Here is a 26,146-nt window from a genome sequence, read left to right as displayed (position 1 = left end):
ACCCCTTGAGACACAAGTTTGGAAGGTGAGTCAAACGCATGAGAACTGTTTTCTGTGAGTCTGACAAACAAGTTAAAGGGCAAAGGCAGTGAGCCGTGGATGCGCGAGACAGCTCCTCTCTTCCTGACTCCCCCACAGCGCTGAGACAGACAGGAGCTCCCCTGCGGCTCGGCCAGGACAGCGCGCAGGGCGGGGCGGGGCGGGGGCGACGCGCCGGGAGCCGGGCGGGCATCAAGTGGCTGCGTTTGCCGAGAGCCGGTCAGCGCTGAGGGAAGGCTCCGCGAAGCCAGGGCCCGCTGCCCTGAGTCCACCCCGCCAACAGGTGTTCAAAGAGAATCGGAGAGCGAAAGAAGCAGACGAGGGAGTCAGGGATTATCTTTTTTTTAAAAAAGTGGTTAGCAAAGTTGTGCACCGGAGCCTGGTCTTCGCGGTCAATACCATGGACAGCGCCCGCAAACAGACTCCGGGTCTCTTGGACGCAGCTTGCTTCTGGCAGGTCTGGCAGCACTTTGACCCCGAAGGTGAGTAGAACAAGCCCCCTGCATTGTTCCAGGTCCAGCCCGCTGAAAGAACCTAGAGTTCCCCTTTCCTGCAGGAAGACTTGTCTACTGGCGTTGTTAGTACAGCACACCTAATGCAGAGTATGTAACGGACGTTGGGATGCTGCTGTTACACCTCTAGATACCTTGTGAAAATTCAGCGTGGGAAAGAGGTTTGCCTCCCACCCCAATCTCTCTGTCTGTGTGTTTTATAAAAAGCACAACTGCAGCAGCAGACCTGCTGGTCACTAACTTTTAGTATAATGTCTGTCACTCTTCACAGATCCTAAATGAGGACCTTTTATATACCTATACTGCACATAGAAACACAAATATCATTATGTATATTCAAGGTCCGTGGGTTGCGCCTCAGCTCTCTGAAGTTAGTTTTTCCTAATTGTGCTCATTCAGTGACTTTGTTGTACAGCCCCCCATGCTCTCTCAAAGGGAGGATAAATTTTATCAACTTTAAAACTGAATGTCACATCAAAAAGACTACTTAGTCTCAAGGCTAAGGACTACTTACAAAAATATAATAGAGCTACTTAGCACTTGCTTCATTTTTATTAATAAATAAAATATTTAAAAGGTGTATTTTAAGCTCTAAGATTCAATATGTAAATATCTTTAAAGTTTTTCTGAACTTCAGAAATCCTTGGGTTAAATTTTATTATAAAACTCATGTTTATTAATATTAAAATTAATGTATTTAATAGCTTTCCTTTTTCACGTGTTAATACAAACATCCAAGAAAACATTTGCTCTGGGACACATTCACTGTTCAAATCTATGTTTTGCAGAGTTAGATGCTGGCACTTAGGTTATGGAAGAACACAGAATAGTATCCATGGAGATTTTGTAAATTGTGAGATTTTAAAAAAATAGGTAAATACTAAATTTCATGTATTATTCTACATAAGTGACTATTACTTATGCTTATCTTTTTGCATTTAGAAAAGGGTTACATAGAAGAGAAGGAGCTTGATGCTTTCTTTCACCACATGTTTATGAAATTGGGTACTGATGTAAGTACTTGTGCACGAAACATTCATTTCTCTCAGTAAAGTATAAGCATTCAAGTTTTTATGTTGACTTGTACTGATTAATTCCTTCTGACCTCTTTTTTTCCTTGCATGCATGTAATTTTTCTCCTTCTCCCAGCAACAGGAAGCATTAGACATGCTGGTCATAGACATGTTACAATGTTTCAGTGTAACATCTGTCACCCACTCAGAAATCCTAAATGTGGACTCAGTCAACTTGGTTTTAAATGTCTCCTTGGTTATGCATCTGATAATTGGTTTATAACTGGAGATAAAGTAGCTCCCTTTGTTCAAAAAAAATGTTGGGACAATGTTAAGCACAGTAAGATTGGTGTTTAGTACATATGATACTACTTTGATAACAAACAGCAAACAAATCATTTAAAATAGTTTTTCCATTATTGATTTTATTATAAGAGGTTACAGATTTATGAAGGAATGACAAGCCAGAAATTAACTAACATACATGAAACTCAGATATAAATATGAATCAGTGTGTCTGGTGTTCATACCCCTTTCTGGTGGTATATCTGATCATGAGAGATACAGATGAAGTTTTGAATATTTCTGCCCCAAAGCAGAGGGAAAAACTCAAGAGACACATGAGCTAAGCTAGCCAGGGAAGGGTCTCAATTTGATGAAAGTTCCATTAGGATATGCATAATACAGGGAGTAACTCTGGTGATAGCTGCATTTAAATGAACTATGGAGATAGTTTATTTTAATTAATTAATTAATAGAGACAGAGTCTCACTCTATCACCCTCGGTAGAGTGCTGTGGCATCACACAGCTCACAGCAGCCTCCAACACCTGGGCTTAGGCAATTCTCTTGCTTCAGCCTCCCGAGTAGCTGGGACTATAGCCGCCCGCCACAATGCCTGGCTATTTTTTTTTGTTGCAATTTGACTGGAGCTGGTTCGAACCTGCCACCCTTGGTATATGGGGCCAGTGCCCTACCCACTGAGCCACAGGTACTGCCCTATGGAGATAGTTTATCTTCAGAGACTGCAATTGTTTGCCTGGAAGAATATTAAAGTGCATCACATTCTCATGTAAGAGCTCAATAAGGGGAACAAGGAGCTTTCTACTGAGAATTGTGGGGCGGGGGAGTGTTGAGGGTCAGGGAAAGCTAGCTTAGAAAAGAAGGGGTGGCATTTGCTTCCATTAGCCACACAGACCTCTTGGTCTTTCTCTTTGTCTGCTTCTCACATTCTCTCTTTCTTTAAATGTATGTTTTTCTAAATTTTTTTTGCTTGTTTTTGTTTCCCATCTTGGTGTTTCATGGGTCTCATCTCCCATTGTTTATTTGCCTCTCTCTCTGACCTCTCTCATCTCTTATCTCTTTCTGATTTCTATTTCTCATCTCTGCCTCTTTGTTTCTCTTTTCTATGTCCAGTCTCTCTGCTTTTCATTTTTTATTTTATTTTATTTTATTTTTTTATTAAATCATAGCTGTGTACATTAATGTGATCGTGGGGTACCATACCCTGGTTTCGTAGACCGTTTGGCACATTTTCATCACACTGGTTAACATAGCCTTCCTGGCATTTTCTTAGTTATTGTGCTAAGAAATTCACATATACCCTTGTAAGATGTACCACAGGTGTAATCCCACCAATCACCCTCCCTCTGCCCACCTCCCCCCTCCCTTTCCCCCTTCCCCCTATTCTTGGGTTGTAACTGAGTTATAGCTTTCATGTGAAAGCCATAAATTAGTTTCATAGTAGGGCTGAGTACATTAGATACTTTTTCTTCCATTCTTGAGATACTTTACTAAGAAGAATATGTTCCAGCTCCATCTATGTAAACATGAAAGAGGTAAAGTCTCCATCTTTCTTTAAGGCTGCATAATATTCCGTGGTGTACATATACCACAATTTATTAATCCATTCGTGGATCGATGGGCACTTGGGCTTTTTCCATGACTTAGCAATTATGAATTGGGCTGCAATAAACATTCTGGTACAAATATCTTTGTTATGATATGATTTTTGGTCTTCTGGGTATATGCCTAGTAGAGGAATTAATAGGATTGAATGGCAGATCTATTTTTAGATCTCTAAGTGCTCTCCAAACATCTTTCCAAAAGGAATGTATTAGTTTCCATTCCCACCAGCAGTGTATAAGTGCTCCCTTTTCTACACATCCACGCCAGCATCTCTGGTCTTGGGATTTTGTGATGTGGGCTAATCTTACTGGAGTTAGATGATATCTCAAAGTCATTTTGATTTGCATTTCTCTGATGATTAAAGATGATGAGCATTTTTTCATATGTCTGTAGGCCATGCACCTGTCTCCTTCAGAGAAGTTTCTCTTCAAGTCCCTTGCCCAGCCTGCGATGGATCACTTGTCTCTGCTTTCTCTTCCCACATCTTTCATTTATCTTTCCCCCTCTCTTTCCTATCTCTCTGCCTCCTCTCTTTTTGACCTTCTTTTCTCTTCCTAATTTCTCCTCCCCCTTCATCTTTATCTCTTTTTTGGTCTCTCATCCCTCTCTTTCTGTACCTTTTCTTGTTTTTTGTCTAACTGCCTTCTCCTGTCCCTCCAGCCCTGTACAGCCTGTGAGGGAATGGCAGGTGAGAAGAATGGAGACATGAACCTCTTCTTTCTTCTGATCAGACCATTTGCATACCCTTCTCTTTTTCCTTCCTTTCTGCATTTATACCAGCTACAAGTAGAGATGAGGAAGCCTCCCCAAGTGAGACTTCTGCTTCAATTTTGCTGGGCAGTTTTACATGCCAGCAGACCACAGTGAACTCTTTCAGCCTCACCTGCAGAGTTCCTGTTCATGTCTATAAATGCTAAGGCTCATTTAGAGTCCAGGAACCTGTGAGCTAGATGCCATCTTATCAACCATGAATGGGGGTATTTGAGGAAAGAAAAAAGATAAAGCTGTCCAAAAGCTCATAATAAACTGGATGGTCAATTCCTAAAAATCTATATCCCAGAGACTTGGGATATAGATTTTATAATTATATAAAATAAATAAACCCAGAGACAGCATCTGACCCTGTTGCTTAGCTAAAGGATAGTGGGGGTGATCACAGCTCACTGCAATTTCATTGACTGCAATTTCAAACTCCGAGGCTGAAGTGATCCTCTTGCCTCAACCTCTTGAGTAAATGGGACAACAGTTGTGTGTCACCACACCTAGCTGATTTTATTTTTATTTTTTTTGTAGAGTTAGGGGCCTGCTGTGTTGCACAGGTTGGTATTGAACTCCTGAGCTCAAGCAATCTTTCTGCCTTGGCCTCCCAAAGAGCTGGGCATGAGCCAACACACCTGATCTTTACACCTTTTTAGAAGGTTCCTTGCTCTATTGATTTATAGAAAAGGAGGAGAAAAATTGTCAGTATTAAAACTGGAAGTTTCTCATTTAGTCATAGAGTTGTGGCGGACAGCTACTCAAACACAAGAGTCTGCTCTGCTGTAAGCTGAGGATGCCATGAGCTGTCTTCACTTGAGGTTTTGGCTAAAACCTGTTGGCTAACACCTTTTGTAGAGGTGTTGTTGCCATTCTGAGAGCAAAAAAGGATGTCATCTCTTGCAGTTTGGCTGTCCTTATAGCTGCCCTTGCCTCAGATCTGGCCTGTGGATCAACTGTCTCACACAGAGGCAAGTGTGGTCCTTGAAAAAAGGAGACAACAGATGACTCACTGGTGTCTTGTGATGTTCAGTGTAAATGTCCCTGTGGCTGGAAAAGGGGTAGGAAGGTTTCAGAATCCTTAGCCTAATGCAAATCAAAATGTGATGTGCTTAATAAGTACCTATACTTGTTAATGCGGACCCTAGGTCCCATTTCATAAGTATTTCAATACAGTTGAGATCTGCCAAGGATCATGCATTATGAAAGCACCCTCGGTCAGTTTGCATGTCTTTTTACCTTCTGACCTTCCAGGAACAGTGACTACCTGCTAGAGGGGGGATTCTGATATGACCAGGCCAGTACCACAAAGCTAGGGCAGCAGCCCCAGGCACCTCTCACAAGTGTTTGGCTAGGAGAAAGCTTTTGGAGTCAGAATAATAAGTTTAAACTGTTAACGAAAAATGTTATCATCTGCCATTGAATCCTGTTCAAAATGCTGAGGCATTACTCTGGGGTATGGCTGCAGGGGCCTTCACTGTGCACTCCATGATGCCCTGACAACCTTGATTAAGGAAATGATTTTTAATTTTGGGCTTTCCCCCGATGGACAATACGTTGGCCCTAAGCAAGCCCATAGCCATAAGGTAGGACTTCGAAAGTGGATACCCAGTACCTGACAGACGGTCATCTTTTGTGCCACCTGCTTTTAATCAGCACTGCCCAATGGGTCCAGAAGCCGGCAGCGGGGAGGCCTCCGCCAGCAGGCAGCCCCTCCCTTTGGTGTCTCTGTTCTTCAGAGGTCTGAATAAGTCTACTTTCCTCTGCTGATTAGTGGGTCACAGAGAACTCAGAAGAAGGCATTTTGAGGTTTTTAACAGCAAGCAGCCTGCTAGTCAATTCTGCGGAGGAACCAGCCTGCTTATAATTACCTTCTCCTTATAGCCTCTGAGGGGATTGACTTAGTGGAACCATCAGTTGCTATTTTTGCTGGTTCTCTTACTCTTTGCAATCCTTTTCTTTCTTTTTTTTTGGTTGCAATTTTTGGCTGGGGTCGGGTTTGAAACTACCACCTCCAATATATGGGGCCAGCGCCGTACTCCTTGAGCCACAGGTGCCGCCCTGCCTTTTCTTTTCAAATGCTGAGAATTAGCCTCTAGACTGGGTCTAGATCTTGCCAGTCCACTGTGAGCATCAGGTTCTATATGTACGTACCCCTTGTATACCGATTATTCCATATCTTGGGCCTTTTTCAGTGCTTTGGAGACTATATGTTCCCTGCTGAGGCCCAGATAATAACAAATGGGGAATTACAACTGAGGAGCCCTGGGCTGTTTTGTTTTAGGTCCAGAGGATAGCCACCAGCCTTAGGGTTAGAGGTCTAAGAGGGTTAGAATTCTAAGAAGTCAGAATTCCAAGGCTCTCTGTCCTCAAAATAAAGGTGCAATAGAATCTGGCCACTGCTTCTTTGGCTTCACGTTTATTTACATTAAAGGATAATTTTCCACTAAAATGGCCTATGTTAGTTAACTTCCTTGGGGAATGCCCAGCCCTTTATAAAGAATTATCTTTTTATTCAACAGATCCTATGTTCCAAAGATAAAGAAATGATTGCTGTGCTGGCAGAGTTCTTAATCTAAAAGGCCACGCTGAAATTTGGAGTAAAGCCCCATCCTGTTGAATGATATCCAGCGTGCTTTTCCTGTATGGTGCATGTACCCCCAGATGCAAACACACACAATCTGTAGTGCTGAGACTAGACAGGCTAATTTCTGTGTTTAGTGGGATGTCACACAAGGAAACCTGGTTAACAGAAGATCTTAGCATCTCAAAGTACCTATTCACCTTCCACAGAGAAAAAAAAAATGTAGTTCTTTATTTGCAAGGGCTCACTCCAAAGATGCCTCATGAAAGGGCAACTACATGCAGAAATGGAGGGCCAGCGTTTGTGTCCTAGCTCTGCATCTGTAGCTGTGTAGTATCAGTATGTCATTTGAAGGCCCTGCATTTCAATTTTCTTATTCATGAAGTGGGAATAATAATGTTTTGACCTGTTTCACAATGAAAGTCAGTGAGAGAACACGAGTAAAAAGCGCTTCTTAGTTGCAAAAACATCCCCTTATATGTTGTTATGGGGATGTGGTATCTTCTTGGGTTTTTGGTTTTCCCAGTGTTTATTCTGGACCCTCTTTGGCATAGGTCACCAGTGGGTTATCACACACAGGGTAATTACTCTCTCAAACATTAAAAAGAACTAAAAAACATATGTCTATCAATAGGATTTCCAGTTTATAAGAGTAAGTTTTCCAAGCGAGGGTTGCCTTTGAAGGATGCCTTATGTCATATTTACTACCTCATGAGTGAAGGAGATTACCCAAAGGTAAATAGTAGACAATAGGCAGACTAGCACCTCAGGGATCCAATACACTCGCTCAATATTAGACAAATGAGGCTCGGCGTCTGTGGCTCAAGCGGCTAAGGCGCCACCCACATACACCTGAGCTGGCGGGTTCGAATCTGGTCCGGGCCCGCCAAACAACGACGGCTGCAACCAAAAAAAAATAGCCAGGCGTTGTGGCGGGCACCTGTAGTCCCAGCTACTTGGGAGGCAGAGGCAGGAGATTCACTTGAGCCCAGGAAGTTGGAGGTTGCTGTGAGCCATGATGCCATGACTACTCTACCCAGGGCGACAGCTTGAGGCTCTGTCTCCAAAAAAAAAAATTAGACGAATGATCCAGGCATTATTTCCCTTTGCTGATTAGTAAGATTTTGGTTCCAAATTACTAATATCTTCTCCCCCAGATTTTAAATTTGGTAGGTTCATTTAGGAAAGTTATTTATTTTTTAAAAAATGAGCCTTTGACTATTCCCCATTTGTAATCGTCAAGTGAATACATTTGGTTAATGTTTACAGAGTCAATTTGTCCAAGTCCTCTTCTTCTAATAATTTTGGGTTTCTAAATACAGGACCATAGATACAATAGATGGCCTTGTTACGGCCAGAATACACACATCTACTTGATATATCTTCTCAATCACAAATGCTAGTGGTTTGGGTTTACTTTTTTTTTTAAATAGCTATATGTATAGTTCTTAATTCAAACAACTTTTAATTTTTTGCAAAGTGACTCATCTTCATTGCAATTCATTCCAAATCAAGTTTATTCTTCATTATCTAGTAACCGTTTGGGTACTATGTGGAATATTAATTCTTTCACCTCTTTCTGTTTCATGCACTTTATCCATTTATCATATTCTAACCCCTTCCAGCAAAAGGTGATGGGTAGAATAAAAGAAGGTACAATTTCATTGTCATAATTGCCAGCAAAAGTATGGCTGGAAAGGGAAGAGGCAAAGCATTGACTGACATGAAGTTTGGCAGTTCCCTATATTTCTGATATCCACACCAGTCCTGGATGCATGGAAAATCAGATGATCCAATAGCTTAAATCATCTCAGCTCAGAGCATTTTTCTTGTCTCATTAGTATAAGCCACCATCAAACATTTGCTATACACCTGCCTCCTGCGATGAATTAGTGAGGTAGGATGGCAATGTCAAGGGTTGAGATCTTGCAATAATGTCCTGGAATTCCCTGGCAAAAGTTGCGCTTACTGATCAATGTGCTTTCTGCCTCTCCAAAAATTGGTTTTCAGACTTTAGGGTCTTGTAATTTAAAGCATCCTGTTATCTAACTGATTGTGAGAACCTATCCTGAAAAAAATCCCAGAGCAAGTCATCAAGCACTCCTCACATTTTATTTGAACCATTTCTCATTCATAGACCACTTAGTGTTAGACTTTAATAAGTCCCTTACTAGGTGCTGCCTCATCTGTAGCAACAGCAAGATGTGATGGCAAGTGTGGTGTACCAGATAGCACAAGTGCTGGTTGCATGTGGTACTGCTAGTATTCAAGTACATCACTTTTCTGGTCTGCTTCCTCCTCAGTAAAATGAAAGGGCAGAGTCTTGAGATCCTTAGAAAATGGTGCTAAATATTCTTTGATTTTTTTTTCCTTTTTCCTCTTTTGCTTCCAAGTCACTAAGATGGATCTGAAAGAAGCATATACTTTGATTTTTTGTGCATCAATAAATAAAATTATCATGAATTAGAATAATCTTTTCTTCATTTGTTGAGATCTAGAAGGTTGAGAGTTTGTATTGCTCTTCTTCTTTTTTTTTTTGAGACAGAGCCTCAAGCTGTTCCCCTGGGTAGAGTGCTGTGGCATCACAGCTCATAGCAAACTCCAACTCCCGGGCTCAAGAGATTCCCCTGCCTCACTTCCCAAGTAGCTGGGACTACAGGTGCCCAGCACAACACCTGGCTATTTTTTTGGTTGCAGCCATCATTGTTGTTTGGCGGGCCTGGGCTGGATTTGAACCCGCCAGCTCAGGTGTATGTGTCTGGCGCCTTAGCCACTTGAGCCAAGGTGCCGAGCCTGTATCGCTCTTCTACTATGTTTTCTACTCCCTGGAAAATATTTGTCATATATAAAAGATCAACTGAAGAGATGACAGGCTAAGGAGGAAAGGACAAGACTGATGGCCTCTCCAAGTCAGGACTGCAGAACCCTGAGACATTTCTCAGCCAGGGGTGGGAAAGTAGAATTTCCATTTAGAAGCTAGGAAACACAAAGATGAAAAAAATTCCCCCAAAGGGAAAGATGAATAGACCAGCAATGAAGCCATGGGCTGAAGTGTGTAGTAAATTGTTTTATCTCCAAGGCCCATTGTGAAGATCCAGTGAGGGAATATTTGTGACAGAGCCTGGTTAGTGCCCATTTCTGGCTGGCACTCCAAAAATGTCTATTTATCTGCCTCTTTTTCTTTTTCTTGTGAATTAGATGTAGGTAGCTATTAATTTCCCACCACATTCCCCTCTTCCTTGCTATTTTTGTAGCCCATTAGGGAGAGGCCTCGGTGGAAAGGAAGGCAAGACAAAGATGTCTTCCACCTGCCTGTGATAGTTTCGCTGATCACCATGTCACCAGGGGCCAGAACTGTGTGTGGCATGTGGTAGGTGCTTGATAGCAGTCTCTCCTAGGTTTTGCATTGAAAGGAAACATATCACACTGAGCTAAAGTGTTGTAGGACATCTTATTCTAGGGAGGGGCTAAAACAGCCCTACAAGTGAGAAAGGGGGAAGAACTGGGTCAGTCTAATGTCACCCAGAGAACTGTCCGCATGTGTGTGTGTGTGTAGGTGAGGTATCCAGAGAGTCCTGTGAAAGCTCAGAGTCACCCCTACACCCCAATGCCAACAGGAATAATAGTCAACAGGTCATCTCTTTTCAACCCTTCTATCTCACAGCTGTGGAGCTTGGGAGCAGGGATAGGGTAATAGTATTAGGGAGAATGACTTTAGCATGAACTCTAGCACCTGGAATCTTGAAATCAGGCACTATTAGGGATTATCTACGTCTCTCAACTGCTACATCAAAATTCTTTTTTTTTAGACAGCCTCACTCTGTCACTCTGGATGACATACCTCAGAGCAACTGCAAACTCAGGCTTGAGACATCCTCTTGCCTCAGCCTCCCAAGTAGCTGTGACTACAGGCCTGCTGGACCATGCCCAGCTAATTTTTCTATTTTTAGTAGAGGCTGGTCTCCAGCTCCTGAGCTCAAGCAATCCATCCACCTCAGCCTCCCAGAGTGCTAGGGTTATAGGCATGAGCCACTGTGCCCAGCCTCAAAATTCATTCTTTATTGTTCATTATACATGTCATCTTTCCTGCAATAACCCTGAAATCCACTAAGGAAGGTAATTAAATGTGTAGGAAAGGTTAGTTATGGAAGAGAGTTGTGACATGTTTTGTAACTTAACAATTACTTTGGTCTTCTCTTTAATTATTTCTCCCTTCTTATTGTTTCCTCAGAGAATACATATGTAAGAAAATATTAAGAGAATTGGTTATAGCAGCATAGGGGTCTAGAACAGCTTGATTTTTCAGTTAAAAATTTAAAATATCTAAGTTCTTGGGAAGAACATTTGTATATTAATTACAATACAGTCTTTTGTCACAACCAAATACATAATATTCAAATTTGTTTTCAGCACTCTAGTCTTTAAGCTTCTTTTCATCAATATTTGAATAATTCATAAGCTATAAATTTTACTTAGTTAAGATTCTGATTAGTGGTTGGTTGTTCAAGAAATCTCCATCCTGTTCTTCTACAAAAGGGTAGGATCACTTCAAATGGCCAAGGGACCTGCCATCTAGACCAGAATAACATAATCATTGTAATCATCAGGCTGTGTGCTTTGAGTATGTGTTATATTATCTATATTTTGGGGATCCCAGAGACTTTAATGTGGTTATATTTGGCCCATTGCAGGATTTAGTCATGGAAGAAAATGTGCAGAAGGTGAAACAGCAATTTATGACTACTCAACATGGGTCTAAAGATGGTCACATACGGATGAAAGAGGTACCTTTCATTACTGTATCTTTGGTGGCTGTATATTTCTTGACTGTTTTTTTTTTTCCTTGACTTTATCTCCTTGGAATGTAATTTCCTTTGAAAGACAATGGAAATCTTACTTTTCACTGGGAAATTAGAGCTTTCTGTAAGGTAGGTGGCCTAGGGAGCACCTCTTCCTTTTCATCTGCTTAGTGACAAAGAGTATGCAATTCTTTCATCGTTTTATATAGGGCAATCAATATTTGTACCTATTTTATAATTGAGATGATGGAGGCTTTTTAGTCACTTGATTCCTCATTTGTCTCTTTGTACAGTGTCTTATTCAAATTGAAACTTGAAAACTTATCAACAATACAGAGTGGCCATAAAGTTAGTGTGGGATTTAAAATAGTTGTCTATGGCCACACTATATATTAGTTTAAACTTCAGTATCAGTTCCCAGGTCTATTCCTGAAGATCATTAAAAATAAAACAGACAATAGCCAGCTTTATTTCCCTTCAACCCACTTTCATTGAGCACCTAGTAAAGTAAGCAACTGTGTTAAGCCTGCAGTGTCATGGTAGTCTACTTTCACCTGATCATTCTTCCTTCCAATTACAAAAGTGCTTTTAGTTTAGAAAGAATTTCCATGTATATTTTGCTAGACATGGAGCATTATCCCTATTTTTTCAGGGAGGAAACTGAGTTACTTTCCTAGTACCACCTGGCCAAATAAGTGGTAGTGGTTTAAGTGTAAGCCCATCTATAAGTATGGATCTGTACAGGTTCATACTATATAGATATGGAGCTGTACATAAAAATACTGAAACAAAAATGTTGGTTTTTTGTAAAATTGCCTGTTAGTCATATTACCTGACCCTTGAAAACCTAGTATTTTGATGCTACCATACTTGGACAGTTGATATATATATATATATTTTTTTTTTTTTTTTTTTGAGACAGAGTCTCACTATATTGCCCTTAGTAGAGTGCCAGGGCATCATAGCTCACAGCAACCTCAAACTCTTGGGCTCAAGTGATTCTCTTGCCTTAGCCTCCCAAGTAACTGGGACTACAGGCACCTGCCACAATGCCCAGCTACTTTTTTTGTTGCAGTTGTCATTGTTGTTTAGCTGACCCAGACCGGGTTCGAACTCGCCAGCCTCAGTGTATGTGGCTGGTGCCAGAACCACTGTGCTATGGGCACCAAGCCAGACAGTTGATATTCTTGAAGAAAATAATAAGGCAATTTCTTCAGGGAGTTATGTGAATAGGGGAAGATAATGTCTCTTAATCAAAAGTGGACATGTCCACCAGGAGGCTGCCTTTTCAGAAAACTATTCTTCAATAGAAAAGTAAGTGCAAGCATCAAGCTAGGTGCACCAAATAAAGTACTATGTTCATGACTGCTTGTTCTGTATTGTATTTTCCAGCCCCAAGAGCAGAGCACATAGTGGTGCTTAAGAAATATTAATGAATGAGTGAAATGTAATAAGTAACTTAAAACTATGCTGTTATCTCACTAATAACAGGTAGACATTCCTGTGCAATTGGCCAGTCATGTTGTCATGGAGTCCTTCACAAAAGTGTCATTGAGGGGGTTGTTTGCAGAGAAGGTGACGATCCAGAACTGGGTTATTCCTAAGGGTCCTTAAAACCCCATGAGTCTGTGAGTCAAAGGAGCAGCAACATCTTCTGTTTCCAATTGGAATCACTTATTCCAATTACATGCAATTGTGACACAAAGGTCAGCCCACCATGACATATTTCAGAATCTCTTTCAAACAGTAAGATGGGCAAAGGCCACAACTAAAAGGCCAAAGTGAGGTTGGGGATTATCTATATATTTGATTTTTCTAGAACACCTCAGTGTTACTCAAACCAAAATTGAAGACAGAGTGACTTCTAAAGACCTGGCATAAATGAATGACATTTTAATTTTTCTTCTTGTTGTTTTAGCTTATGCCACCATTATATAAAAAAAAATACTGCTTAGTCCTGAAGAGCAGTTTCCAGTTCCAGTTAACCATGTATGGGTTGGAGAAAAGCATAAAGTCAGCATGGTGGAATATGAAAGCTAGAACAAGTTACTTTAACTTCTCCAATCCTCAATTTTATCATCTTCACCAACATGGCAGTTATGATTTATTGACTATTTAATGTCTACCAGGTACTTAGCTAAACAGTTTATAGATATTTGCTCTATATTTATACTTTTAGCTTTTATATAAGCACCAGCAGATCAATATTATTATACTCATTTTCCAAGTGAGGAAATCAGGCAAGGAAATATCAATTAAATTGCCCAAGCTCACATATTAATCAGTAATGGAGAAAGAATTTGGATCCACTCTAAAGCCTATCACTTACAGATTGAACTGTGCTGTCTCCCATTGGTTAATGGGGGATATTTACACTCATTCTAAAGAGCTGGTGTGAGAATTTAATGAAACAATAAATGAAAAATACTTTGTTACTACCGGTCAAGGAGCAGATACTCAATATATGTTAGTTATTGCTAACACGATGTGTCCCTGAGCTGACATTTGGAGAATGTGAATGGGGATTGCACCTAAAACCAAGAGCATTTGCTCTGGACTCATCCTGTAGTGTTGTACAAGATGCTGAGAGAATTACTCAGTTACAGAGGCAATGACTATTGTTTAAAGGAGCAACTCAGAAGAAGTCAATATACACTGCAGTACCCTAGGTTTGACAATGAACTCAGCAAAGCCTGCACCTGTGCTGAAACAAGTGTTATAATCGTGTAGAGGAAGAAGATCTGACCTTTCTTCATGGGAGTGAGTGAAGTAAATCAGTCAAATAGGTGCTCATACAGAGAGCCTGATTGGTTGAATCAGTCACATTTAAATCAATGATTGCAATATCATATAGACACTAATAATGTAAAAGAATATAAATCATAGCTAACACTCAAGAATCAAGCCAGAAGCAGTCACGGCTGCTTTTGCACGTGACACTGAAGTACTGTGTCTATACAGCATCTGACCAGCAAAGCATAGTAATTTAAAGTGTGGACTGGAGATTGCCAAGTTGAGGTCCTGACTTTACTACATACCAATTGTGCAACTTGGGCAAATTCCTTATTTCTGTGCAGCCTAATTTCCTTAACTAGAAAATAGGAGTAATGTTATTTTGTGTACCCTATAGGTCATTGTTAGGATTAGATGAGCTAGCATATGTAAGCGTTATCTGCTATTTTTATTTTCTACCATTAAATAATTAAATTAATTTAATATCAAAAGTTCTAATAGTGCCTAGGACCTATTAAGTACTTAACAAATTTATTATTCCTATCATTATTATCATTTTTAGGGTTGTACATTTATAGAAGGTGATATTCATAATGTTTTATACCTAGTAGGAATGTGATACTTTTTGAAAGAATCAGTGAATCAAAGAATGATATTTATGAGCACAGAACCACAAGCTGGGCTCTCCAGATCTCTGAGCCCTGCTGCCCTGTGGTAAGTGCCAACATGCCTTTTACTCAGGGAATACTCCTTAAATGGATACTGGCCAGCATCCCTGACTGCTGTTCTTCCTATTCTTTTAGCTTGCTGGTATGTTCTTGTCTGAGGATGAAAACTTTCTTCTGCTCTTTCGCCGGGAAACCCCCTTGGACAGCAGCGTGGAGTTTATGCAAGTGAGTGGTTGTGTCTCTATGAGAAAGGGGGCTGAGAGGAGGCCAGGGGCTTAACCACCTGTGGTGGCTGCCACCACTCCTACCCAGTTCCACAGGGAGAGCTAAGCATGGGGGACAAGACCAAGCAAAGAAGCTCTTAGTGATGAATCTGGGCCAAACCCCAGTGTTCTCTCTTAGCGCTGTTCTAAGTTGCTCCTGGGCTGACAGAGGAAGGCTTAGACCAAAAGTCAGGCAGATATGCTGAAAATTGGAATAGGAAGAGGGTGAGATGGAGGTGGGGCACGGTGGAAACTGAAGAGCCTGTGCCTCATCTGAAGCCAATAGCCCTGTAGCAAACTTCTCTGAACTGCTGCCTGTTGAGACTTCTGTCTAGAAATCTAGATTCCATGTGAAACTACATATTTTTTTAAAAAGTAATTTTTATTTCAAGATGTTAGAGGGTACAAATGTTCTTGCTATGTGGATAAATTGTATAATGTTGAAGTCAAAGCTTTTAGTGTGCTCACCCCAGAATGGTGTGAGCTTTTTAGCCAATAGGTAAGTTGTTATCCTCCATCCCTCTCCTACCCTCTTCACTTCTTGGTTTCCGATGTCCTTTACACTTTATGACCGTATGTTCCCATCGTTTTAGCTCCCATTTATTAGTGAAAACATACGGTATTTGTTTTCCCATTCTTGAAATACTTTACTTAAGATAATGTTCTCCAGTTCCACCCAAGTTGTGGCTAATGACATTATCTCGTTTGTTTATATGGCTGAGTAGTACTCCAGGGAGTGTGTATGTAATACTTTATTTATCGACTCTTCAATAGATGGACACTTAGGTTGATTCCATTTCTTTGCAAATGTGAATTGTGCTGCAATAAATATTTGGAACAGGTATCTTTTTTTTTTTATGAAATGACATATTTTCCTTTGGATAGATACGCAGTAAAAGGATTGCTGAATTGAATGGTACATCTACTTTTAGTTTTTGAGGAATACTATTTTCTACAGAGGTTGTACTAATTTATGGTCCCACCGAAAGTGTGTAAGCATTCCTTTTCCATCAGCTCCTCACCAACATCTACCTACTTCTAAATGTTGGCAACTAATTCCAGTTTTGAAAACATGGTACAGTAAAAACATAATTTATTAGAGTGTTGATACAGCAGGCCTTCTATTTGCAATCACTGGGCTTGAGTAAAAGCCCTTTAGTTAGAAACAATGGCCCTCTGTTTTTCCTTCCCTGCTACTCCCCCTCTCAGCCTCTACAAGTTACCTGTTTGTTGGTGAAAAATGACCAAGGAAGCAAAGATCAGGGTTGCTCTAAGACCGGAGCATCCAATTCAAGACAGCCACTGCATCCAGTACCCGGACTGCTGAAATAGTTACCATGTCCTCACTTAGGAGATAATAACTCAGCATCCTTCCTGCAATTTTGTTTACTTTTATGTAAAGATGCAAAAGCACATGCAAGGCAATCCACAGAAGAAATTTGAACAGAGCATATATATATACATGCCAGCAACTCATGAAATGCAAATTAAAAGAATAAATTTTTTATCAATCAAAGTGGTAATGATTGTAGGAGAATCAACAAAATGTTCAGTACTACTAAAGAGGGCTGGAGATTGTTGCTGATGTTCTGTTAGTAGGTATGCACTGTGGGATAATTTTATAGAAAGTAATTTTGCAAAATTTCAGCAAGGATCCTTTAAAAATGGATACCCAGAGGGTTGTTTTTTTTTTTTTTTTTTTTAAATCTTTACCCTTTGACTTAGTAATTCCACTTCTCCAGGAATCTACCTTATGGATATAATCAGAGACATAGATAAAAGTTTTCTTTACAACGATGTTCATTAAATGTTGCGGTATTACTTTTAGTCAAAACTGACAGTAATGTAAATGTTTAATAGTAAAGGAAAAGTTAGTACAATTATGATACATGAAAGTAATAAGTATGCCACGCAATTGACTTCCAATTCAGTATTGTAGCATAGGTCATAGAAACACGAGGGAAAGGAAACACATAGAAACAATTAGTGGTTATCTCTGGGGTAGGAATTTCTGGAAATTACAAATTTATTCTTTCTATATTTCATTAATTTTTTACAGTGAACAAGATTTACTTTTATTATTATAAAAAGGGATTAAAATGTTAGGTCTTGTGTAGTCTTGAATACCCTTAAGAATTAGAAAAGCTAACCTAAGGGACTTTACTCATTTTTTAAAAAATACTGTATATTCCATTTTCTTTCTAGTTCATCAATTTATTCAGTAAGAAAGAGCTTTCCCTCACTCTATCCATTTTTTAAAAAATTATTATGGATTCTTGAATCCATAATGAATTGGATGCAAGAGAATTGAATTATCTTCAATCCGATTCTCTTTTTAAAATTAAATTTGTTATAACCTATATATTCTATATATATTAAGAAATTCTAAACCAATATCTTTACTTTTCCTCTGAAGCACAGGACCATAAGGTGCTACTAGTTGTATCTTGTTTTCTTTAGCCCCACACAGTTTTATGTAGTTGGGATTTGTTTCATTGTGCTCATATGTCACCACATGAAACATTGTCACCATTGCCTTTATTCCCCATTCCTTCTTGTATCTTAAATTTCCTTCTTTGTGTTTCTTCTTCCTAAAGTATATCCTTTACCAAGAGCCTGCTGTTAATAAACTCTGCTTTTGTTTTCTGAAAATTTCTTTACCTTACTTTCATTTTTTTAAAGTTAGGCTTGCTGGATTTTCACATAAAAATTTTTAGCCTTCCAATGACTCAGCTGTAGTAAAACTATAAATGTAGATGGACATTGATTGGAGAAGGGGATTTAAAAAGCATGTAATTTTTTTTTATTTGAAATTCTCATAGTTTTGGTACATTCACACACTGAAAGTTCGAACATAAAATCACATTTAACTTGCTGATTTTGTAAATTGGGCTAAATTCTTATGTGAATGACTGAGACGGAAAGGAATGATATTTCTGAATTCTTCTCACGAAGAGTCAGCACCAGTGTCAACCACTTCCCACTATCCCTGTAAGGTCTGCATTGAGGACCCTGATTATAGTTTAGAATTAAGGACCCTGTAGTTGGTAGCATAAGCAACTTATTTAGGATCTAAGGAAAATCTGTCAATTAAAAAGAAAAAAGAAAGAAAAACGTTTAGTGCACTTTTCATTTTGTGCAGAAGTGAGGCTTGTCCATGGAATAATCAGAAGTGGTTCAGAATAACAGCATATATTAAAGAAAGTGATTCAGTGCTTTGCTGAAAGATTTTCAGCTGTTTTTTCTTCCAGTTCAGTAATTGCATCTTTGGTTGGATAAATGCTGGCCTCAAATCATTGAGAGGGATGGCATGTCACTGGAGTTATCAGAAATATCTTAAAGTTTTTTTGATTATTTTATGTTGGGACAAATTAATTTTATTTGAGCTTCAGAAAGCAGAACTGGGTGCATTTGCTGGGGTGGAGTCTTAACTTATGGCCCACAGTACATTTCCCTTCCATGGGCAAGCCCAGCACATATGTCGAGTTATCTTAATGTTTTATTATTACCTTAATATCCCCTCCACCTCCAGAGCCAAGTAAGATTCCTTAGTGGACTTTCCTGCAATGTAATTATTTTAAAGTTCATCCTTTCACTAAGGTATTGCTGTTTGGAGGTGTAGTTTTAAGCAGGTACCTCAATCTGATTTCCCATCTGGCCTGGGCCCCAGGATTTATCTCCTGTGGTGTGTGCAGTTTTCTGATAAAGCAGCAGGCTATGTTGTCAGAGATCAGCAGATACACCTAGGACAGGCTTGGTTTCCTACATTACCTCGAAGGTTTGTGCTTTCCTATCATCCTAGGTCTCTTAAAAGTCCTCTTGGTTTCTTGCCAGTTCAGCTATATGTTTAAGGAGATGCTTTTATAGTAGCCTGAATTTTAAGGTATTTAGTACAGAGTAGGTTCCTTTGCTTGCCAAATAGCCTCAAATTGGAATCCATCCCTTCTTAGCTTTCCATTTTGAGTATTTCCAAAACCCCCCTTTCAATGAAAGTATTGTGGTCTTTTTAAGTGGCTCCAACTGACTGTAGTGATCCATTTCTTGTGAGTTCTACCCAAACAATTGCTGTTACCACAGAAAGCCTAAAATTTCCTATGAAAGATCGTCTTTGTATTCAGTTAAGTATGCTGAATTGTAGTAGACACTAGCATAAATCAATTACAAATTTTTTGAGGATAAATGAATTAATGACTTTTGTGCATTTCAGATTTGGCGTAAATATGATGCTGACAGCAGTGGCTTTATATCAGCTGCTGAACTTTGTGTAAGTGTACCACTAACTGTCAATGGATAAAGGGTAGATTTGTTCATCGCTGGGAATTTGATGTATTGTATCATGAATTTGATTTCTGTGGGTCTAGGAAACATGGGTTTGAATTTTTTACATAAAAAAAGAAGCATTTATGTTTAAAAGGTTTAGAAAGTGCAGGTCACATTGCCCGCTCTGGGAAGGAGACATAATTGAACATTTATGATGCATTTTTCATGCCTGGAGCTATTCCCTGGGTTCCATGAGCTTCCTATAAATAGTGACAGCTCTCCATTCTTGAATTTTATTGCTTGCTGAAAGCTTTTATTTCCTCCTTGAAACAAAGGAACCACAATCCTTAAAATAAGGCATTTGGAGACATCTGCAGTTTATTTGATCACTATATACAACGTGACTCTTCTCTTGGTTCCACAGAACTTCCTCCGAGACCTTTTCTTCCACCATAAAAAAGCCATTCCGGAGGCCAAACTGGAAGAATACACTGGCACCATGGTAAGTAATGAGTAGTGCAGTCTCCACGAGGGCAGCAGCTCTGCTGCCTCCCCAGGGCCCAGAAACTGTCCAGCACAAAGCAAGTCTCTGACAAAAGTCTGCAGACTAAATGAATGCATGAAAAAACCTCAACTTTGAAAAACACTGACTAAAGCTGAATTATTTTAGCCTGTCTCTTGTGACCAGATTGCATATATTTAAGACAGAAGCTGTTCACCTGTCTGGGGAGACCTGGAAAAGTCCAGTCAACATTAGGTTTCTGAGCACCAGGCCAATTACCTCAATGTTGATCAAAGCCACATAGAAACAAGTAAACACAGACCTAGACAATCAAGGCCAAACAGTGGGAAGCTTCCCCTCACCACGGTGGATGATTCTACTCAGTTATTGTGTTAACTTAGTGCAGGGGGAGGGTGTGTGTCCCACCTCTGTCACTTACTAGTCATGATCTAGCAAAACTGTCAAGTTTCTTGACTTTATTTCTTCTGTGAAACAGGGATTATTGGTACCTTATTACTGTGAGGTCAAAGTGAATTGCATATGAAGCACTTTGCACGCTATCTAGACAGAGTATAATGAGGGCTCCATACATGTTAGTTCTTATTGCAGTAATTGTTATGGTTCTTATCATTATTTCACACTGCCTTCATGGCATCTTTGTCCCAAGTGACCTTGAGAAGATTTTAATATCAAGCTCCCCGGAAAATGGGAATATAGTATAAATTGCCTTTGGTGAAATCATCTTCATATTCTGTTTCAATACCTTCCTTGATACCTTTCTCCCAGTGCTAGTCAACAATTTGTATTGAATAGGATCTGACTCCCCTGCATTTTGCTTTCCTCTAGTCCCTTACCTCCCCAGGTGCGTGCTTCATTCCCATCAAACTCTTACTCAGCAAGCAAAGAATTTGCTAACAAAGGCTTAATTACTTTAGGAGCGTTATATTTATTATATATACTTTTGAGCAGAATCACCGCACTGCCCCCTGTGGTGAGTAGCTGGGGGTATGTAACATTGAAAAGAGTGTGTGAGTTCCCATTAACATGTATACCACCGTACCACATATACCATGATCTAGTAGGCATTTAATTGGGGTTTCCACGTACTGTATTATTTCTAACAACTTATCTACAGTGGTGGCATTGTTCATGCAATTTTCTATTATCTAATGACCAAGGCTTAGAAAGGGTAAGTGACTAAGTTATCACCAAGTTGAACTCTTAAACTCATTTTAAAGATCAGGTAACTGAGAAAAGTTGTTACCCAACCAAAGGTACCAGTTAAATTGGAAGCTGAGCTCTCCTTGTTTTTAAGCCCTGAACCTTTCTTAGCTCTCTCACTTTGGGCTATGGGTACTCTGAATGCTGGCCCCAGTCAAGAGACTCTGTGCTGGGAAGGAAGAAAGTTACTTGTAAATTGACGTGGTTACTTGTAAATAGCCAGGGCAGGAGAAAAGCTGATGCTAAGCAGAGAATCAAATCCCAGGACAGGATGTCAATTAAGGACATAATTTGACTTCTTACTATGTTGATTTGTTTTAATAGTATGCAAAATGATGTTTGAAATCCTGAGTAAATATGTGCTCAGCACTAAAGGGTGAAGTGGGAAATCCCCCAGAAGCGGGGAGCAGTTTCCCAGCTACAGGAAAATCTCTAGGTTCCTTTTAACCTAAGCTCCAGTGAAACCCTCTAATAGAATAAGTAATATGAAAAAGGAAATTAGACTGAAACTGCATGAAGAGCACAACAACAAGAGGTAGTTTTCCTAGTTGAGCATATTTTTAACATTGATTTAACAGACTGTTACCCCTGGCTATCATGATCTCGATTTTGTATCTCATGTTATAAAACACGAACTATTTAATGAATGTATTTACAGTTAAAGACTTAAACAGGTTGCCAGAATGTCTCTGAATACCTTTAACTCAAAGGAGCTTTCCCTCACTTCCAACTAACCATACTAAATTACTACTTTCGACTTCTTAATATAGCACGGTTATTTTTTTCCCCTACTTTTCTTCACCTGGTTCTTGCTTATCCTTCAAGATTCAGCTAGATATCATCTTGCCCTAAAAATCTTCCCTAACCTTCCTCCACAGTGACTCCTTCTCTGTGCCCCTTTAGTACCTTGAGCATGCCACCCTCGTAACATCATAGTCATTCATTTAATTCATTCCACAAATACTCATTAAATATCTACCATGCCCCAGGCATTATTCTAGTCACTGGAGAACCAACAGTGAGCAAAATAGACAAAGGAGAGACAATAAACAACGAGTGTAATCAATAATAAATTATATTGCATGAAAGAGGGTGCTGAGTGTTATGGAAAACTAAAACAGTTGACTGGGGTGGGGATGGCAGTGCCAGCAGGGCCAGCTGGGTAGAGTCCCGGGGAGAAGAGGTGATTTCCAAGGTGGCCCCTTTGAGAAGATGGGAGGTGAGGAAGGACTGAGGGTACAGCAAGCGCAGGGCCACTAGGACAGGAGTGTATCTAGGATTGTTAAAAACAGGGATAGATCATTATGGCTTGAGCAGAGTAAGCCAGGATGAGACTAAAGAGGGCCTAGACCATCTGGGGATTTTTAGGCCATTGTGAAGATCTGGGGTTTAGTCTGAGTGAGATGAGAAGGTCCTAGGGGATTTGAAGCAGTGGATGTTGTGATCTGGCCACTGTGTTGAGAAGAGCTCAAAATGGGTGAGGACAGAATCAGGGCCATCTGTTAAGAGGATGTTGCTGCCCTTCAGGTCAGAGGTTGGCAGCTTTGACTCAAGCAGAAGAAGCAAGAACTAAATATGAATTGATGGGATTTCCTGATAAATCACGTGGGGGTCAAGGATGATGCCAATATCATCTGTTTATGGGCCTCATCCTCCTCTAGCCTGTGATCCACTCTTTGAGGGCAAGGACAGCATCTCACTTGCACGTCCCTGCCCTCACCTAGGCTACTTAATGCAAATTAAATTGAGCTTTTGGTTGTTACCCAGTAGCTAGCTATGATGAAACCATGACAAAATAGGTAACATTTTTCTTTGTGCCCTTCCACCTCCCTTGTCTGTGTCCCTCGTGACCCTGCTCTTGCTCTCACAGGGCACCTGGAAGGTCACATATTGCACATTTTAGCATTTTGCACAGACCCAACTTTCCCTCTGAAATTCTCCTTTTCTCCCCCGCCCCCCATTAAACCAGACTCTTCAGGGCAGAGCCAGAAAGGGTGTGTGGTAGTGCTGAGCTCTCTCCCTTAAGGCTCTCGGAGCCAGAGACAGCAGGGAAGACAGAGCAGAGCAAGTTCAGAAAGCATCAGCAGAGCAGGGCAAGAGAGGACAACTCCTGTGGATTCAGAATTCAGATGACTCTGCTTTTCTCCAGTCGAGTCTGAGGTGCTCCCTTCCTCTGGACTGAGGGAGCATCTCAACATGACTCAGAGCATCTCTTCCACCACCAAAGCACTCACTCTCTTAATGCTTTCTTCTTTGGTTAGAATATAATCTGATAGATTAATGCATACAAAGATGTGAATTCAGTCTACCAAGGAAGATATGATCCCTTCCCTTAGGAAGCCTCCTTATAGAGGAAATCTGTAAAGGATGGAAAAGAAGCAAAAGTTCCTGCTGTTTCCTCCTTTTATCACCAGGCACTACCACAGGGCATCACTCGATAGTAGAAGTTGAGATCAATTTTCCCTCAGTCCTTAAATCTACCAATCTTACTCCGAGACCCAGTTGAAATATTTTGGAAAAGTTTTCTTAATTTTTTTCAAAAATAAGATACAATTGGGACTCTGTAGATTACAATAACACAGCAATTCTTTAGCCTCAGGAAAGGCCAAACAAGAAAAGGTAGGTGGACATGATCAAATTTAAATTGTTGTGAAATATGTTCTCTACTGAGGATGTGTGGTATTTTATTTTCATTGAAGTATAGCCAGTGCTTACTCTAGAATTGAGCATTTTAATCATAGCAACTGTGTTCACTTTGTGTTAGCCCAGTTTGAAGCACTTTATAAACATCTCATGTGATTCTCACAAAAACCTTATGAAGTAGGTGTTTTCTAAATGAAAAAAAAAAAAAAGAAGAATTACAGGTTTTGGTCAAATACAGATTGGCCATAAAGTTCATGTGGAATTTAAAATAGACGACTATTTTAGACATGAATGTTATGATTGAAAAACAGGCTCTGGACAGATTTGGGTCTGAATTTCCACTTTACCCTTGTCATACAGGGTGGCCATAAAGTTTGTATAGAATTTAAAACAGTTGCCTATTTTAAATTCCACGCGAACTTTATGGCCACCCTGTATGAGAAGAGGTATAGAGGAAATTCAGACGCAAATCTGTCCAAAGATGGTGTTTCAATCATAGCATTCATGCCTAACTGTCTGAATGTTAAATTATTAAAAAGAAACTTTCAAAAGATGGGGAGTAAAGCTCTACTGAGAGATTGGGAAGAGAAAACAATCCTGTGAAGAAAGTGAAGAGCAAGGTAAAGACAAAGCCATGTAAGCAAGTTTGGATTCTTGGAATGTTTCTAAAGATAAGATCATATCAGAACTCTGACAGCACAACAGGATTGACTTCCGAGAGAAACTCATTTTCCCCTACAAGCCCCAAATAATACTAAGAATGGACACCTTATTAAATACCAAACAGGAAATAAATTAATAAAAGACAATGGGAAATAGGAAAGAGTTCCACAAAACTGTTCTAGGGGAGAGAGGAACACTGATTAAATTGGGGAAGAGTGAAGAGGGAGAAAAGTGAATTGTGGAGGCATAAAGCCCCAGGGGTCCCCTCATTCAAACAACTCCATCTAGGTAGAGGTAAGAATAGGCAGGGAGATAGTTCAGACAGTAGGGATGTGGCTGAAAGAGATGCTATTCATCACACATCTGCCCAGCAGCCCTTGTTGCCCAGAGATCTTTTCTCTTCAGAACCTTCAGGTTTAAGTTTACAAAAGTTCAGATTTCACAGCCTCCAGGTTTGAGTTTTAAAAACTTCCAGTTGGCAACATCTTATAATGGGATGCCCTGAACGCAAGAAAATCTGACAATGTGCAGTTTTTGATGGTTTTAGATTCATTAACCTAGAATCCTGTGAAGTAGCTGAGGGAAATCAGAGTGTTCATCAGCAAATTTTAAGTAGCTAGGAAGAGAATTGTCCATTGGCCAAGACTATCTTATTATTCTGTGCCTGTTTCATAGCTAAATTCTGTTTTAAATTGTCCCATGGAGCTAAGGCCATGATTGATCAGACTCCAAATGATCCCTCATTGGCTCCTGATCAGTGAGGTGAAGGTTTTCAACCAAAGTACTGAGTTTGATCAAGAGACTTAAATGAATTAATGATATTTTGACCAGTCTATTTCATTTTTCTTCCCTAAGTTTATAGAGTTAATGTATACAATAAATAGATTCTAGAAATTGATAACTTATTTAAAAAAAAAAACACCCCTACATTTCCGGCTGGGCACAGTGGCTCACGCCTGTAATCCCAACACTCTGAGAGACTGAGGCAGGTGGACTGCTTGAGCTCAGGAGTTAAAGACCAGCCTGAGCAAAAGTGAGAACCTGTCCCTACTATTAGAAAAACTGACCGCAAGAGGATCACTTTAGCTCAAGAGTTGGAGGTTGCTGTGAGCTATGATGCTACAGCACTCTCCCAGGGTGACAGCTTGAGACTCTGTCTAAAAAAAAAAAAAAAAAGAATTTTTTTTACATTTCCTAGAGACCTCTGGGTGTACTAAGTTTTAGAAATTCAACCTTCTCAAAAAAGGCTTCTATATCCAGAACTCTAAGCAACACATCAAGCATGAAATCATATTAGTGCTGCTTTAATGAATTTTTATTGAGCAATGGTCATAGTCATGGCAACATTATCTTAAAGATTTAGTTCTGAGTTTTAGCATCAAATGCTTAACTTAAGCAGGTCACCAGTTAAATGAATTCAAATTGACCTGAATAAGAATTGACACATTTGAAAACTAGCTGATGCATGACTAATAAATTAGCTGGGCAGAATGTCCAATCAAAAGAGAAAAGCTAAGGTTTGAGCACCTTGTCTTGTCCTGATTCCTAATTAATGTTCTAGACAAGGAAGGAACCAGCCTATT

The 26,146-nt window shown here is 39.9% G+C and overlaps 1 protein-coding gene across 1 annotated transcript in view; it reads left to right on the top strand.

The window, feature by feature from the left end:
- Window positions 1–272: 272 nt before the first annotated feature.
- SCGN (secretagogin, EF-hand calcium binding protein) overlaps window positions 273–26,146 on the top strand; it is a 50,159-nt gene continuing 24,285 nt past the window's right edge. Inside the window, exons 1-6 of the mRNA XM_053602595.1 lie at window positions 273–521; window positions 1,494–1,564; window positions 11,503–11,595; window positions 15,147–15,236; window positions 19,482–19,538; window positions 19,959–20,036. Of these exons, the coding sequence (XP_053458570.1) occupies window positions 440–521; window positions 1,494–1,564; window positions 11,503–11,595; window positions 15,147–15,236; window positions 19,482–19,538; window positions 19,959–20,036 (471 nt within the window). The 5' untranslated portion in view covers window positions 273–439. The remainder of the gene's footprint in view (window positions 522–1,493; window positions 1,565–11,502; window positions 11,596–15,146; window positions 15,237–19,481; window positions 19,539–19,958; window positions 20,037–26,146) is intronic.

Source organism: Nycticebus coucang, chromosome 9 (assembly GCF_027406575.1).
Source record: "Nycticebus coucang isolate mNycCou1 chromosome 9, mNycCou1.pri, whole genome shotgun sequence".
NCBI lineage: Eukaryota > Metazoa > Chordata > Mammalia > Primates > Lorisidae > Nycticebus > Nycticebus coucang.
Note: the sequence above shows the minus strand (reverse complement) of the source record. Positions and strands in the feature narration are given on the sequence as shown.